Source organism: Austrofundulus limnaeus, unplaced genomic scaffold, assembly GCF_001266775.1.
Source record: "Austrofundulus limnaeus strain Quisiro unplaced genomic scaffold, Austrofundulus_limnaeus-1.0 Scaffold260, whole genome shotgun sequence".
Classification (NCBI taxonomy): Eukaryota; Metazoa; Chordata; class Actinopteri; order Cyprinodontiformes; family Rivulidae; genus Austrofundulus; species Austrofundulus limnaeus.
Window position 1 is genome coordinate 813383 of NW_013952662.1, and position 14103 is coordinate 827485.

Here is a 14103-nt window from a genome sequence, read left to right on the forward strand (position 1 = left end):
CTTGGAGTTTCAATAAAATTTGTCCTCTGCCAAACACAACCTTACACAGGCAAAAACCGCAATTGGCCTCAATAAAAAATGTGTTTAATCAATTAAATAAAACACAGAACAGACGCAGAGTATACAAACAAGCATATAGTGAATCATTTTAGCTCTCTTTAGTCTTATTCACATAGTGATTAAAATTAAAATAACACAGATTCACACATTCAGCCTGGTATCTCAACTTAAGAGCAGGAATATATGACTAGAGACTGTCACGTTAATTCCACAGATTACATAAATCTGGTGGTCAGTACATGCAAGATGTGTAGTGACCGTGTTTATTTGTTTTTTAATTGGAAATCTTTGACATTTTTTTTCATGATTTCAGCAGCCAGTGTTCTGCTTCAGCCTCAGCTCTCAGTGGTCTGTCTGAAAGATCAGAAAAGATTCTGCAAGAATGGTAATTCCTCTCCGTGTCGCACATGTTTTGCCTTCACCATGTCTTCATTTTGTATTTGTGTTTACTCAGAGGGATTTTCAGCTGGATTGTTGTGTCCTTGTTGTCTCCAGGGGCTTTACTGACAGTCGCACTGCTCTCCTGATGCTCAAGAGAGCCCAGAAGATGAAGTCGGCTAAACAAAGGCAGAAGAAACCCAGAAGTGAGTCTGCTCAAAACAACATATAATATGTTTCTGGGCTCAGTATTAAATTTCTCTTTTGTTTTCTGTTTGTCTGTGGAATATCTCAAATTTAATAGAATTATGTTTGTAAAAAGCTCCTTCCTCATTAACTAACATTCTTTCATTTTGTCCTCACGTTATGGAAAGAGATGGTGAAACATCATTCTAGTTTCTAAAATTAAAAAAATTCCTTGTGGATTTTTGTCTTCCTTCATTCTCATTATTTTTCTTTCAGTCGTGCCTCAGCAGTAGTGAACCTTTCCACTCCATGTATGTTAACAAGCCATAACAGACAGCAGAAACCAGGGCCTGTCGTCTCCTATTGGACCTTCTTTTAAAAAAAGCCTGTAGAGGAACCGATGATTGCCAAGAAAACCGCTTGACAAGTTGTCTTGTGCTAACTTTCATTCCACCTCAGTGTCGTGGTTGAGTGTAGCTGCAGTGAAAGGTGACCTCACCTCTGCTGTGCTCTGTTCCAAAAAAGCAGTGGTCTTGACACGGCCATCATGCATGTTGTTTTTTCATGTAAAAAGGGGGCTACTCTTTGATCATAATTGCAAATGCATGACTGCAGTCGCAGTACTCCTGTCATCTTGTGCCACCAACACACAGGTCTATGTCGACTGTAACTCCTGATGGCATCTGTCTCAGTGGAACCAGAGCTCTGCTCTCATATTTTCCAAATGTTTGATCCTTTTTTAACTTTTTGTTTTAAGCCTGCTTTATGCTCTCTTTTTTCCCTTTTAGACCCCTCTGTCCATGCTGCCTTGTTAAGAACCTCCAGTTACCAGCTCAGCCCATTGAAGGAAAGGAACAAGCCTGCATGGCACAGTAGACACTGTTTCAAAGGTAAAACTTGACATATACTGTATAGAGAAGCAGTTTACAGTTTCTGTCCCTTTGGTATCATAGTGTTTGTTCTTTTTCATTGCATTTCTTTGCAACAGCGACAATTAAACACAATACATACTATTGTATGTTTTATTTTTTAAAGGTCAAATGAAAAAAAAAACACTAAAATGTATGATTTGCATATTTTGCATTCATACACTGTTTTAATTACAATTCTCAGTGGTGGGCAGCACTAATCTAAATAATAGTTGCACTAACCCTAAAGCATTAACTCAAATATGTAGATCCCCTAATTCTAAAGCACTAATGCACTGAAAAATTTAGCAAAAGCTAATTCTAAAGCAGTAATATAATCCAGTTGACACATTCAGAGTCAACATGAGACAGTATTTACTGTGTGCTGCATGTTGTCATTTAGTGCCCATGGCAGGCCAAATGGGAGTCACCCGCAGGCCACATTTGGCCCGCGGACCTTGGGTTTGACATGTGTGACCTTGTAGATACACACATGAAGAAAATGTATGACAGATTTCACCCTCAACTGTGAACAATAATGATGATCGATAACATTTAAAGACCTCAGTTAGTGTTTTTAAATTTAGCCCATAAATTTAGCAAGTGCTAATCCACTAACGAATTTAAAAAATAGTAAAAGCCCTAAAGCGCTAATCAGGAAATTAGTTCCCCTATTAGTGCTTTAGTGCTTTAGGGGAACTGTGCCCACAACTGACAATTCTGATTGAAATTATTAAAAACTATAATAAAAAAAATAAAAACTACAACTTTCCACCTGCTAAATTAGGTTGCAAAGCAAAGCCAAAAATCATAATTCTTGTTTCTAAGGCACGATGATAATGATTATTTGGATCGATCTGCTCAGCCTAGAATTATGATAAATTGGATTTTCCTACTGTAGGCCAGTCACTCTGCAATGAAAAAGTCTGAAAAGGGTTGCATTTGCCTATACAGTGTCGGCGACTCCCTGCACACTGAACACCCGCACCAGGCTCCCTCTCTCCCATTAGAGTGATGCTGATCTGCTGGGAGTATCCCCTACTGCAGCCCTGTTTTTGGGTAATGAACGAGGCAGGCCTGATTGTGCTCATAAGTAATAGTCTTAATAAAAAGCTACTCACCAGTTTGTTTAGCTTTGGTGCATTCTTTTGGTTTGTGATGGTGCTGAAAAAGTTCCTGTCATGACTGCTGCAGAGTGTCCCATGTAGCCGCGCTGTTATTGATTAGATGTTGTTGCAGTGGCATCCTCCTTCAGCGCAGTCCTTTGAGTGCAAAACGGATGGATGTACTCAAACTGGGAGGCACTGAAAAGGCAACATCTTCAAAATGGTTTGAACAGAGCTGCGCTTTGTTTGCTTCTAGTCTTTCATCTGCACCACATTCACCCCAAATCTTTCTTTGTGGATCTTTCAGAAAATTATAAAAGCTTGCAGCTGACCCCGTGCCATTCATGCACCCAAAGGCCACACAATTAGGGCTGCAACTGACGATTATTAAAATGGATTAACCATTCGATTATTATTTTTTGAAAAATCAATTAATCAGAAAACAACAACAAAAATTTGTAATTTTGACTCCTTCATTCCAAAATAAAAAAATTGGTCTGAGATATTAAAACACACAAAAATAGGTTACTGTTTGAAAATTCTCTTATTATAATATTAAATTGTAATGCATAATTAAATCAATATTTGTAAAATCATTAAAAAAATGAATGTACACAAAAATATACACAAATGTGTGCTGTATCATTGAAAGTTTTTTCATCTTTTCTCTCCATCAGCTTTGTAAAATGTGTCCTTGAGGGAAGAGTAACCTGAAATAAAAGTGTGAACTATGAAAGTAAAGTTTTTATCTTTGACCATGGACACAATGTCAGTGACGATCAGRTTAAGAATACTTTCAGTCAAAACAGCTGCTTATTACAATAATTCAATAAATGCCTTGGTTTATTTGCAGTATTAGGTTAAGGCAAGTGTCTTCACTCAGACATTGTTGTCAAATTAAAACCTAAAGCTTAATCATTAAATTAATACCATCCTTAGTTACCCAAATCAATAATAACATTTGTTGCCAACACATTTAATGATCAATTTGTATCAGTTTTATTGAGTAGTTGTAGCCCTACATCCAATATACCATTTCGAATGCACAAAATTACAAAAAACTTCAAAAACACAAGCTGCTTCTACGGGTAATCCAAATGAGGAGTGGATTATTGTTAGACCAAAATGGAAATTCAAACTTTGATTTTCATGCAGTTTGTAGAAAATGGCATATTTTGGCCTTGTTTACAAAAATGCTTAGACCAGTGGTTCTTAAACTTTTTTGAGGTACCGAACCCACCAGTTTCATGTGCGCATTCACTGAACCCTTTTTAGTGATAAATTAAGTGTGATTTTTTTTCCAAATTCAAGACGTTTTTTTTAAAATTTATTTATTTTTTTGCTGGTGTATAAAATGAGCCGTGCATGAACATCAATCACCTTGCTCAAAGAACAAAACCAAATCAGTGCATGAACTCACAACAAATTACAAAATGACTTTATTCTGGCCCCCCAAAAATATTTTGGCCCCATAAAAAATTTATCTCCCCAAAAATATTTCTACTATTTTACTAATAAAAATAAATTAGTTTTTTTTTGAAGAATTTAACACTTTTTAATAACTTTTTTAAATTATTTTAAAGCTAATTTGTTTTTTGTCGTTTTGAATCCACAAAATTCTTTTTTGGGGCCAGCACTGATTGGCCAAACAATCTCACGTGATCTGCAGCAAGTGATGGCCAAGCGGGGCGTGTCACCACGACTTTACACAAGTGTGTCTTTACCTCCAGCAGAGGCTCCACCGAACCCCTGAGACCGGCTCATCGAACTCCTAGGGTTCGATTCGAACCCAGGTTAAGAACCACTGGCTTAGACATTTGATGGAAATTCATACTGCATATAAATTATACAGTTATATGACAAACTCAAGTAGTCTTCATATGACCTTTAAGTTTCTTTGCAGCGTTAAATTGTGGTAGATCGGTGTTCAGTGATTTTTATTCCTCAGGCTGCAGGTTCAAGCCCAGATTGCATCAAGAAGGCGAGTCAGTGTAAAACATTTGCCAAATATTTTATGTGAGTTTGCTTGCTGTGGCAAACCCTATAAAAGTTACGCAGTGGTAGATGTACAGTATACCAAATGATTTGAGTTTGTTTGTTTTTTTCATTATGAGATGTTGAGATGTTTTGCTAACAGACAAACTGTTACATCCCCATGCTAGTGTGGAGGTAAAGGGGTCTAACATACTGTAATTTTGGACAGAACAAAGAGACAGTTTTGCTGTTTACCCTTCATTTTCTTTAATCTTAACAACACAGAAAGGCATTTAAGCTTCAGTGAGAGCCATAATCAAAATAAACCAAACAATTGTAACTAGAAGAAAAAATTTAAATTAATTTAACCACCAAAAAACAAAACATACAAACCTGCAAGTCTTAATAAGCAGCTCTCCAGTACAAAGCCATGTCTGTAAATTGTATTTCCAAAGTACACACAAACAACAGGGTCTCACACAAAAAACACAGGGTTTGAGTCATTTTATCTGTCTCTGATTGCTGATTGACTTCAACCTGTGAACACAGCAACTAATGAAAATGGAGCAGAAGTTTAGCACTCAATGAAGAGACACATTCCTGTGGGGAATGTAATGAAAGAGTGGAAGTTAACCCCCCCCCCCCACCACACACACACACACACACACATTTTATCTTTGCAATATTTCCTAAAAAATGTGTTAGTCCACTGTCACAAGAATCTATAAAGAGACACAGATTTCTGCCTCCATCTTTTTAAAACTATGACTGGATGCCCTGCCCTGAGGAGCAAAGATGGTCTGGCAGCATGACATGCACAACCAGACTTAAAAGAAGGGGATTTGCTAATGGCAGAGCAGGAGGAAGGATAGGAGCAAATCTCCCTGTACCATGGAGACTCATCTCCTCTGCTGAGGTCAGGACCCTGCATATTCACAACACAACACTGATGGTTTTCCGGCAGAACTGGGAAGCAACTCTTCCAAGTATAATGCTGCTGTAACCATTAGGTACCTTAAATCAGCTTGCAGCAATATATGGTGTTATGTCAATTTTCCAATACTGTACTGACACTGGAATTAGTGGTTATGTGGATAAGCTCACAGTGAGCTGAATCCTGTAAAATGCACAACGCAAACCAGCCAAGTTCTGTAAAAGATGACTCTGGCAGTTTTTTAAAATAAAATACCTATGAGGCCATGGCCGCAGGTGGCTTATCTCAATCTGACTTGTGGTGCTATGCTTATGGTTCTCTGGTTCTGACCTGTGGAAAGCACCCCCTCCTCTGGATCCATCCCCAGTTCTCGAGGCCTGGCCACCCCAACCCAGCCTGGCCCGTTGAGTGCTCCCTGTAAGGGGCTAACGTTTCAGGCTTTGAGTCAAGCCCCTTCTGGAGGTAATTAGCCCCAAACCCATGACAGATTTCTTCCAAGATATCTGACGCGGCATGTTTATTTAATCCAGGCTCTTTGTGTGGATGTGCTGGACATGAGTAACCCACTTGAAATGTGTATCAGCTTACATATGCCAAGAGGGAGTCAGAGAGAGAAAACTGTCCAAAGCCATGTGAAATCTTCTTTTAAAGGCAAAAAAATATATATATAAATGCACATTTCTCTACTTTATTTGATTTACATCTTTCAGCGTTTGAGTTCTTCATCTGGTGAAAATGTTGCATCCCTCCACGCTTTTCCCCAAATCTTTACTCTTTCCACCAACACTTTCCACCGATGCCGCAGGCGCACTCTTTTGCACTCTTCCATTCAATTTCAAACCCCACCAAACATCCGCGCTGAAGTCACACAGACACAGGGAGATGTATTTTTATTCCACCCTGGAACCCCTACCTCCTGAGTACTTAACTCGATTTCACACTTTCATGTCATCAACAAAGTCAAACTGTAACACAATCTCTTTGTTTATCACAGACCTTCCAAAATATCTCAGTCTTAGAGCGTTTACCATCACTCATGTGTATTCAATTTATGATCTATTTACAGTGTCGGGCAGTGGAAAGCTCTCTGCTATTGGGCTATGTTTAAGGAGCACTGGCACTCAAAGAGACGTGCAGGGCTTATATACTGAGAAAGTCTGAGGCACTGACAGACACAAACATTCAACTTTAAACACGTCAAATTGCGGACATCCTCGGATTTTTCTTCTCGTTTATGAATATGATAAAAACGAGAATACTCAAATACTGCTCAAGATGCGTTTCTCCCACTCTTGTGTACAACTTGTTTCAAAAGTCTGTGACAGTAGTCTATATTAGCAGGTTGTTTCAGTTATATTACAAATGAAAAAAGGGTTTTGTCTCATCATGCACGAGTGAAACAATTTCTAACGCTATTTTTCTCGTCAGAGTCTAGTTAACAGCCACGTTTTACCAATGAGAATGTTTTCTTCCAATAACACTGGTTTGAACAATGGAGCAAAACTGTGGCATTACATAAAGACATCACTGCTGCTCAGTGTCCAAGGCTGTGTCAAACAGAGCATTCCCAGTTATGATGGTTGTGACAATAAAAAGGGATTAGGACAAACTAAACTTTGTTGCCAGCGGTAGCTGGATCTTTGCTTTGAGAGATTAAATCAGTTCCTTAAATACCAAAAATCTGATGGCTGAAACTTCTGCAGGACATTTTGTCCTTTAAACCATTGTCCGTTAGTGTCTTACCATGTCCTTTATTAGTTTATTCACATTTATCTGAATCACTTCAGTTGTTATTCAGTTAATGTTCAAATACATGCAGTCAAGCATTTCTGAGCTCTTTCAAACCTACTTCACGTACGGGGGGCAATATTATAGGCAGAAACATGGGTGTGCAATGGGATCCCCAGTTTCTCCTATTGTTGCAAACCTGTRCATGGAGGAAGTGGAAAAGAGAGCCTTGATGTCCTTTTCAGGGGTGCCACCGAGTCATCGGTTCAGATATGTTGACGACACCTGGGTTAAAATTAAAGCCCAGGAAGTCCAACATTTCACTGATCACATCAACTCTGTGGATGAAAATATTAAGTTCACACGAGAGGATGTAAAAAATGGCTGGTTGGCGTTCCTGGATTGCGATGTCTCGGTTTCGGATGGAGGACGGTTGGAAACTGGCGTATATCATAAGCCCACCCACACAGACCAATATTTGCGTTTTGACTCCCACCACCCACTGGAACACAAGTTAGGAGTGATCAGGACTCTGTACCACAGAGCAGACAGTGTCCCTACAAACCCAGGAGCCAGGGAGAAAGAGAAATCACACACACGACAGGCCCTGGAGCAGTGTGGTTATCCTGACTGGGCTTTCCTGAAAGCAGACAGGAAACACAGACAGGATTCCATGTAACCTTCAGGTGACAATGAAGACCCCAAACCCAGACCCAAACCAGTGGTTATTCCGTATGTTGCGGGTGTTTCGGAGAAAGTGAGACATTTATTTTCTAAACATGATGTCCCAGTAGCTTTCAAACCCCAAAACACATTACGGCAAAGGCTGGTTCACCCCAAAGATCCGGTGCCCCGGCACAAACAGAGCAATGTTGTATATGCTGTTAAGTGCCAGGAGGACTGCGACCAGTTATACATCGGGGAAACAAAGCAGCCACTGTTCAAAAGAATGTCCCAACACAGACGAGCTACATCTAATGGCCAGAACTCTGCAGTTTTCACTCATTTACAGGCCAGCGGTCACTCTTTCAGAGATGAGGATGTTCTCATTCTTGATAGAGAGGAACGTTGGTTTGAGAGAGGAGTAAAAGAAGCCATTTTTGTGAAGAAAGACCGTCCATCATTAAACAGAGGTGGAGGCCTCTGTTTTCAGTTGTCCCCCTCCTACAGTGCTGCTATTGCCAGTATCACTCCACCCCCTGTTAACAATAGGTGTTAATTAGGTGTCAACGATAGCCTTGTGATGTGAGTATCAGTCACATGGAGGCAGTGCTTAAAAGCCTGAATTTTGCCTGAAACTCTCAGACTGAAGAAGTCTCTTGGAGGAGAGACGAAACATTTCGTTAGAGAAGAACCCGTCCAGAGGACCTATACAATTTTTTTCTTTTTGATTTTTTACCTGGATTACTGAGATGCATCGGGACATCTGCTTTAGTCTTGATCCAATGTTCAACCCAGTGTTTGTTTCTGCAGTCAGCTTGTGCCCACTTTAGTTAGCTGGTGACCAAACCCTACCTTCCTCTTCCCCCTCAGCTTTCTGATACTGAGACCTCAGCTCTTCAAGGGAGACGAGATCAGTTAATGTGCTTAAGAGCCCCTTTAATAGGCATGACTCCTACAGGCCCCATCTTGATGTCCTGGAGGAGTACTAGAGGGGGATTTAGGAGGTTGAAGGAGGTCAGGAAGAAGCTTATAGTTGGGGCTTCTGGGGAAAGGAAGAAAGGGGGTGGGGTGTCCTTTATGTTACCAGAGTACAACATAAATGTAGTCTTTTTTTTTTTACATGGAAGTCATTATGACTGACTGTAGCAACGCAATGATTATAAATTACCATTAGCAGCCTTTCTTCTATCCCTGTAATATGACTTACTCTTTTAAAAACAATTTCAAAGTAAATGTTTGGCTCGTTCAGTGAGTTAAGTAGAACAGTATAAGAGAAAGCAGCTGTTTTGAAAAGATTTCACTGGAGGTAGTCAGACTGCACACGCTCCCTGTGCCTCTCTCAGCTTTAGGAAGTGCATGTAGCTATTTCCTGGCCTTTGCTGGCCCGGGGGGAAACATCCATCACTTGACATTTTTAGTGGAGCTTTTCAATTAAGCCATGAAAACTGTAAAGCTTTTCTCTTTTTTTTAACAACTCCTCAAAAGCAAGTAAATGGCTTAAATAAATGCGTCATTAGTTCCAGTGTTAGGCTGTCAGGTTTCATTATCAGTTTACACCCATCCACTGCAGCTTTACTGTCACTGCAGCATAAATGTTTACTTTGAAATACAGCTTTATTGTGGGATTCGGATTGTGAACACCACTGTTTTGATTCAACTTCTCGGAGAACCACAAGTACTCACATGGATGTTGGTAAATGCAAAGCCCTTTGAATCGGAGTCCTCTAAGTTAAATAAATCAGCCCGTCACAACCACTGAAAGATTTGACCACCGATCCGTCCCTGTGCAGAGAAACCTGACCAGCTGTAGTTACAACGGAACAAGACAAATCCTGTCCACAAAAGAAGCCCTTGACCATTTTGTTTTGTGGACATTTGTACTCTGGCGAAAAACTGTTTATTCAGCATTTTCACTGCAGATTTAAATACACCTGCTGCCGTCTAAAACCATGCTCGGTCTGAGTTACAAGTTTTCAGTGGTGGAGAAAGTACTCAAACACTGTACTTAAGTAAAAGTACAGATAAACAGACAAGAATGTACTCTAGTGCAGTGTTTCCCAAAGTTGGGGTCGGGACCCAAAGTGGGGTCCTGAAACATCAAGGTGGGGTCCTGAAAAGATTTTCTGAACTAATTACATTTTTGCCTTAGTTGTTACAAAGGAGTGAGGTTAGTATATTTAAAATGGATAAATGTAGTATAAAAATATTGTTACTATGCCCATGTTTAGTTGACCTGATACAAATGTTTATCATCCAAAAACAGTTGGGGGCACAGGTCTCTGCTACTGTTATTTTGTGGGTCAAAAGCTGAAAAGTTTGGGAACCACTGCACTTTGGTTCCCAAAGTTGGGCTTGGGACCCAATTATGGGTCATGAAGCACCTTGGATTATCTCCAGAAATCAATTTAAAGAGTAATAAAATAATTGCTGATGTAATATTTTCTCTATAATTATTACAAAAACACAAAATAAGTAAHAATAAGTATTTATATTTGTGTACAAGCTGTTTAGTTTGTCAAAAAKCCTGTGTTTTTAGGGTTATTAACRACGTTTGTGTACTCAGACCAGTAATATTTGGGGTCACAAGGTTTTGCCAGGGATATTTTGTGGGTCAGAAGACAAAAAGTTTGGGAACCACTGATCTAGTGAAAGTAAAAGTACCACATTAACATTTCACTTGAGTAAAAGTAAGTAAGTACTTGCTTTTAAAAATACTTAAAGTATTAAAAGTAAAAGTACTTGCTTAATATATTCCCTAATGGTCTACAATATCATGAAGTGTGCCTACTGTATGTATATTTTAATACATCAATGGTGCCATTTTAGTGAACAATGGTGCAGATAATGCATAGTTTTGTGTTTACACTCCGTGACACTGTTCACACTTGGACTTGTGATTCTGTGCATCATCACATATTGTGACAACAGCTGCAGAAGATGTAAATTCACCACCAACCTCCTCTATCAAATCTCAACAAGTCATTTTTTGAACCAGTTAAATAAGGCCATGAATGGCACATTTCCTCCGTGGTGGAAACCATTGTGGGCATGCTGATGCTCTGCTTCTTTATGAAGGAGGGTGTAATGGTACTTTCCTGCTTTGTTCAATGGACCAATTACAGCAATTCCCCTCTCGCCACTGATTATTTTCTAACAAAAAATTAATCAAATAAACCATAAATAAAATTAAATAAAAAATAAATCGACGTGACATGAATGTACTTTGTAATTCAACACATTACAGAAATGTAGTGGAGTAGAAAGTACAGATACTTAATGTAAAATGTAGTGGAGTAAAAGTCAAAAGTATCCATGATGAAATCTACTTAAGTAAAGTACAGATACATGAAAAATGTACTTAAGTACAGCAAGAAAGTACTTGTACTTAGTTACATCCCACCACTGCAAGTTTTTAAAAAATGTGACTTACTGTAACCAACAAGATAGATAAAGTTATAGCTTTTGTTTTTTATTTTATTTTGTTTTTATGCATGCAGTTGGTGAGACTGAGGCAGGTCTTCAGCAGGCAGAGAGAACCGAGCAAATATGTGGGAAAAGTGGAGGAGCTGCTCAGTCTGACCGACACTCAAATAGGTGAGAAGCTTCATACATCACAAAACATGCTGTGTTTGGACCTTTTTAGTTTTTCTAAGTGATTAAATAAACTTACCTAACAAGTATAGAAAATAAATTAATGCAAAGCTCTGGCAGAAGTTTAGCTAAACTTACGAGGACTTAGAAAGAATAAACTTAAAAACTGATAAAAATGGATAAAATATTTCAGTTTGGGATTCCTTCAGCCTCAAGAAGTTTAAGTATCTGTGTGTCTTGTTCATGAGTGATTGTAGGATGGAGATGGATCGACGGATTGGGGCCTCGTCCTCAGTAATGAGGGCGTTGCGTTGGTCAGTGGTGGTGAAGCAAGAGCTGAGTGGAAAAGCAAAGCTCTCGACTTACTGGTCTGTCTTCATTCCAACCCTCACCTATGGTCATGAGGCGTAAATCATGACCCTGATGCAAGAAATGAGCTTCCTTCGTAGGGTGGCCGGGCTCAGCCTTAGAGACAGGGTGAGGAGCTCGGAGTAGAGCCGCTGCTCCTCCACATCAAAAGGAGTCAGTTGAGGTGATTTGGGCATCGGATTATGGTGCCTCCTGGACGCCTCCCTTTAGAGGTGTTCTGGACACGCCCCACTAGGAGGCCCCGGGGAAGGTCTACCCTGGACCTGTTGCCTCCGCGACCCGACTATGGATCAGTGGAAACAGATGGAGATGGAGATTCCTTCAGACCTATACGATGAGTTGCAATAGTGTTACACACCTTGACAGGGTTTCTGTTTTGTTGCGTTACAACACATAATTTAAAGGTACTTTTGTTATATTTCCATAACTAACGGAACTTAAACAAAATACTCTAAAATGATTATAATATACTGGAGTGGGGGTTATTTTAATAATAAACAACCCAACCTAAAACTAAAAATAGTATATGTATTTATCAAAACAATTGGCTTCTGAAGGTTCTACTGGCCCCATAATAAATGGCAGTTCAACTCTAAGTAGTAAGGGCTTTTACCAAGCAAGTGAAATCATGAAGGCCAAGGAACTGTCCACACAGGTCAGAGACAAAACTGTGAAGAACACCGATCAGGATTAGGTTCTGAAAGAAAAATATCCCAAACTCCAAACATCTACAAAACTTGACTGCATCCATTGGCTGAACTGCTCTTCTGCAGGGATGGGGATACTGGTTTATAGGGCCACACTAAACTACATGTGTGGCTTCAAGGAAGACTGGCAGGAAAAAAAATTACTTAAAGAAAAAAATAAGGCAGACTGTTTGAATTTTTCCATAAGGCTTATTGGAGGCAGCCCGGCCATGTAGAAGAAGCTGTTGAGATTAGATGAAACAAAAAAAAAATGAACTTGTTCTGCATCAACATCATGGAGTAAACCCATCACCTTTTATTATGCTGAAAACACCATCTCCACAGTAAAGCATGGTGGTGGCAGCATCATGCTGGGGAGATGTCTTTTGTTTGCAAGACTGAGGAAATGATCATAGTAAAAGAAAAGACTAATGGCACAAAATGTAAAAAAAAATTCTTGAGGAAAACTTATTGGACTTATTGCTTCACTGGATGGAGGTTGATCTTCCAACAGAACATCGACCTAAACACACTGCTGAAGCAACACAGTGCTTTATGGAGAACCAGTTAAATGTCACTATTTTCAATGTTAGATTTTATTACACTTGGCACCGGACAGAAGACTAATGTGAAACACATGTAGATATATGAGTATTGATAAACTTTTTTCCTTTTATCTTAGTGAACGGTTCTTACCGGAGATAAACTCAGTCATTCTGAGTGGAGGCAGAGTGCAACTTGTGGTGAGTGTTGTGTGAGATTAAACTGGCTTCTTTCTGCTGTTCAGATAGAGTCAGACTGCATATCTAAACAGGATATGCAGTCTGAACATATTCTGATCTTTTGGTTTTGTTGTGGATTTCACAATATTGGCTTCTTTTTGCAGAAGGTGTCTTTTATGTGTGTGTTTTTGTTCTGAATATGCAGGCTGATTCAGAGCATATAAATCGTCTTCACGCCACCCAACTGTGTGCTGACAGCAGTTTGAGCTCTCATGCTTGCAAAGGGAACAGTTGTCTTTACAGAAAAGCCTTGACTCACGCACGTAAGTCTCCTGTGATGTTCTTGCATTTTCAAGCATTTCTTTTTCCTTTTCTTTTGACAGCAAAAAAAATCTGTTCACAGAAGCAACAAATAACTGCTGAACTGCCACCAACAATTAGGTGGCATCAACCTCAATGATACATTGAGCAAATAAAAAAAGAACAAATTAAAGGCACAGTGTTAAGGATTTGTTGTTTTCAGTGACATCTAGTGGTTGAGTGGTTGAATCATCCTCCCTGGTCCTCCCCCCACCCCCACTCCCCGCTTCCAAACACAAAGGAGTTGCTACGGTGTCTCTCAGGTGTCAAAAACCTTTGATAATTCCAACCGCGATGTCTACCAGCAGCTTCAGGGCTAGTGATGTTTCAAGTGGTAAGATTATGAGCTTTAATTGATTGATTTGATTTGATTTATTGATTTAACAGGAAAAGATTACTAAAAATCAAGCCTGACTCAGCATAATTGCTGTTTTACAG

The 14103-nt window shown here is 39.4% G+C and overlaps 1 protein-coding gene across 1 annotated transcript in view; it reads left to right on the forward strand.

Annotated features, from left to right (window-relative positions):
- The window catches only part of lrriq1 (leucine-rich repeats and IQ motif containing 1), a 58517-nt gene that overhangs the window by 38345 nt on the left and 6069 nt on the right, over positions 1–14103 (forward strand). The window contains exons 18-23 of the mRNA XM_014020608.1: positions 374–445; positions 556–644; positions 1413–1514; positions 11435–11531; positions 13266–13326; positions 13511–13628. Coding sequence (XP_013876062.1) covers positions 374–445; positions 556–644; positions 1413–1514; positions 11435–11531; positions 13266–13326; positions 13511–13628 — 539 coding nt within the window. The remainder of the gene's footprint in view (positions 1–373; positions 446–555; positions 645–1412; positions 1515–11434; positions 11532–13265; positions 13327–13510; positions 13629–14103) is intronic.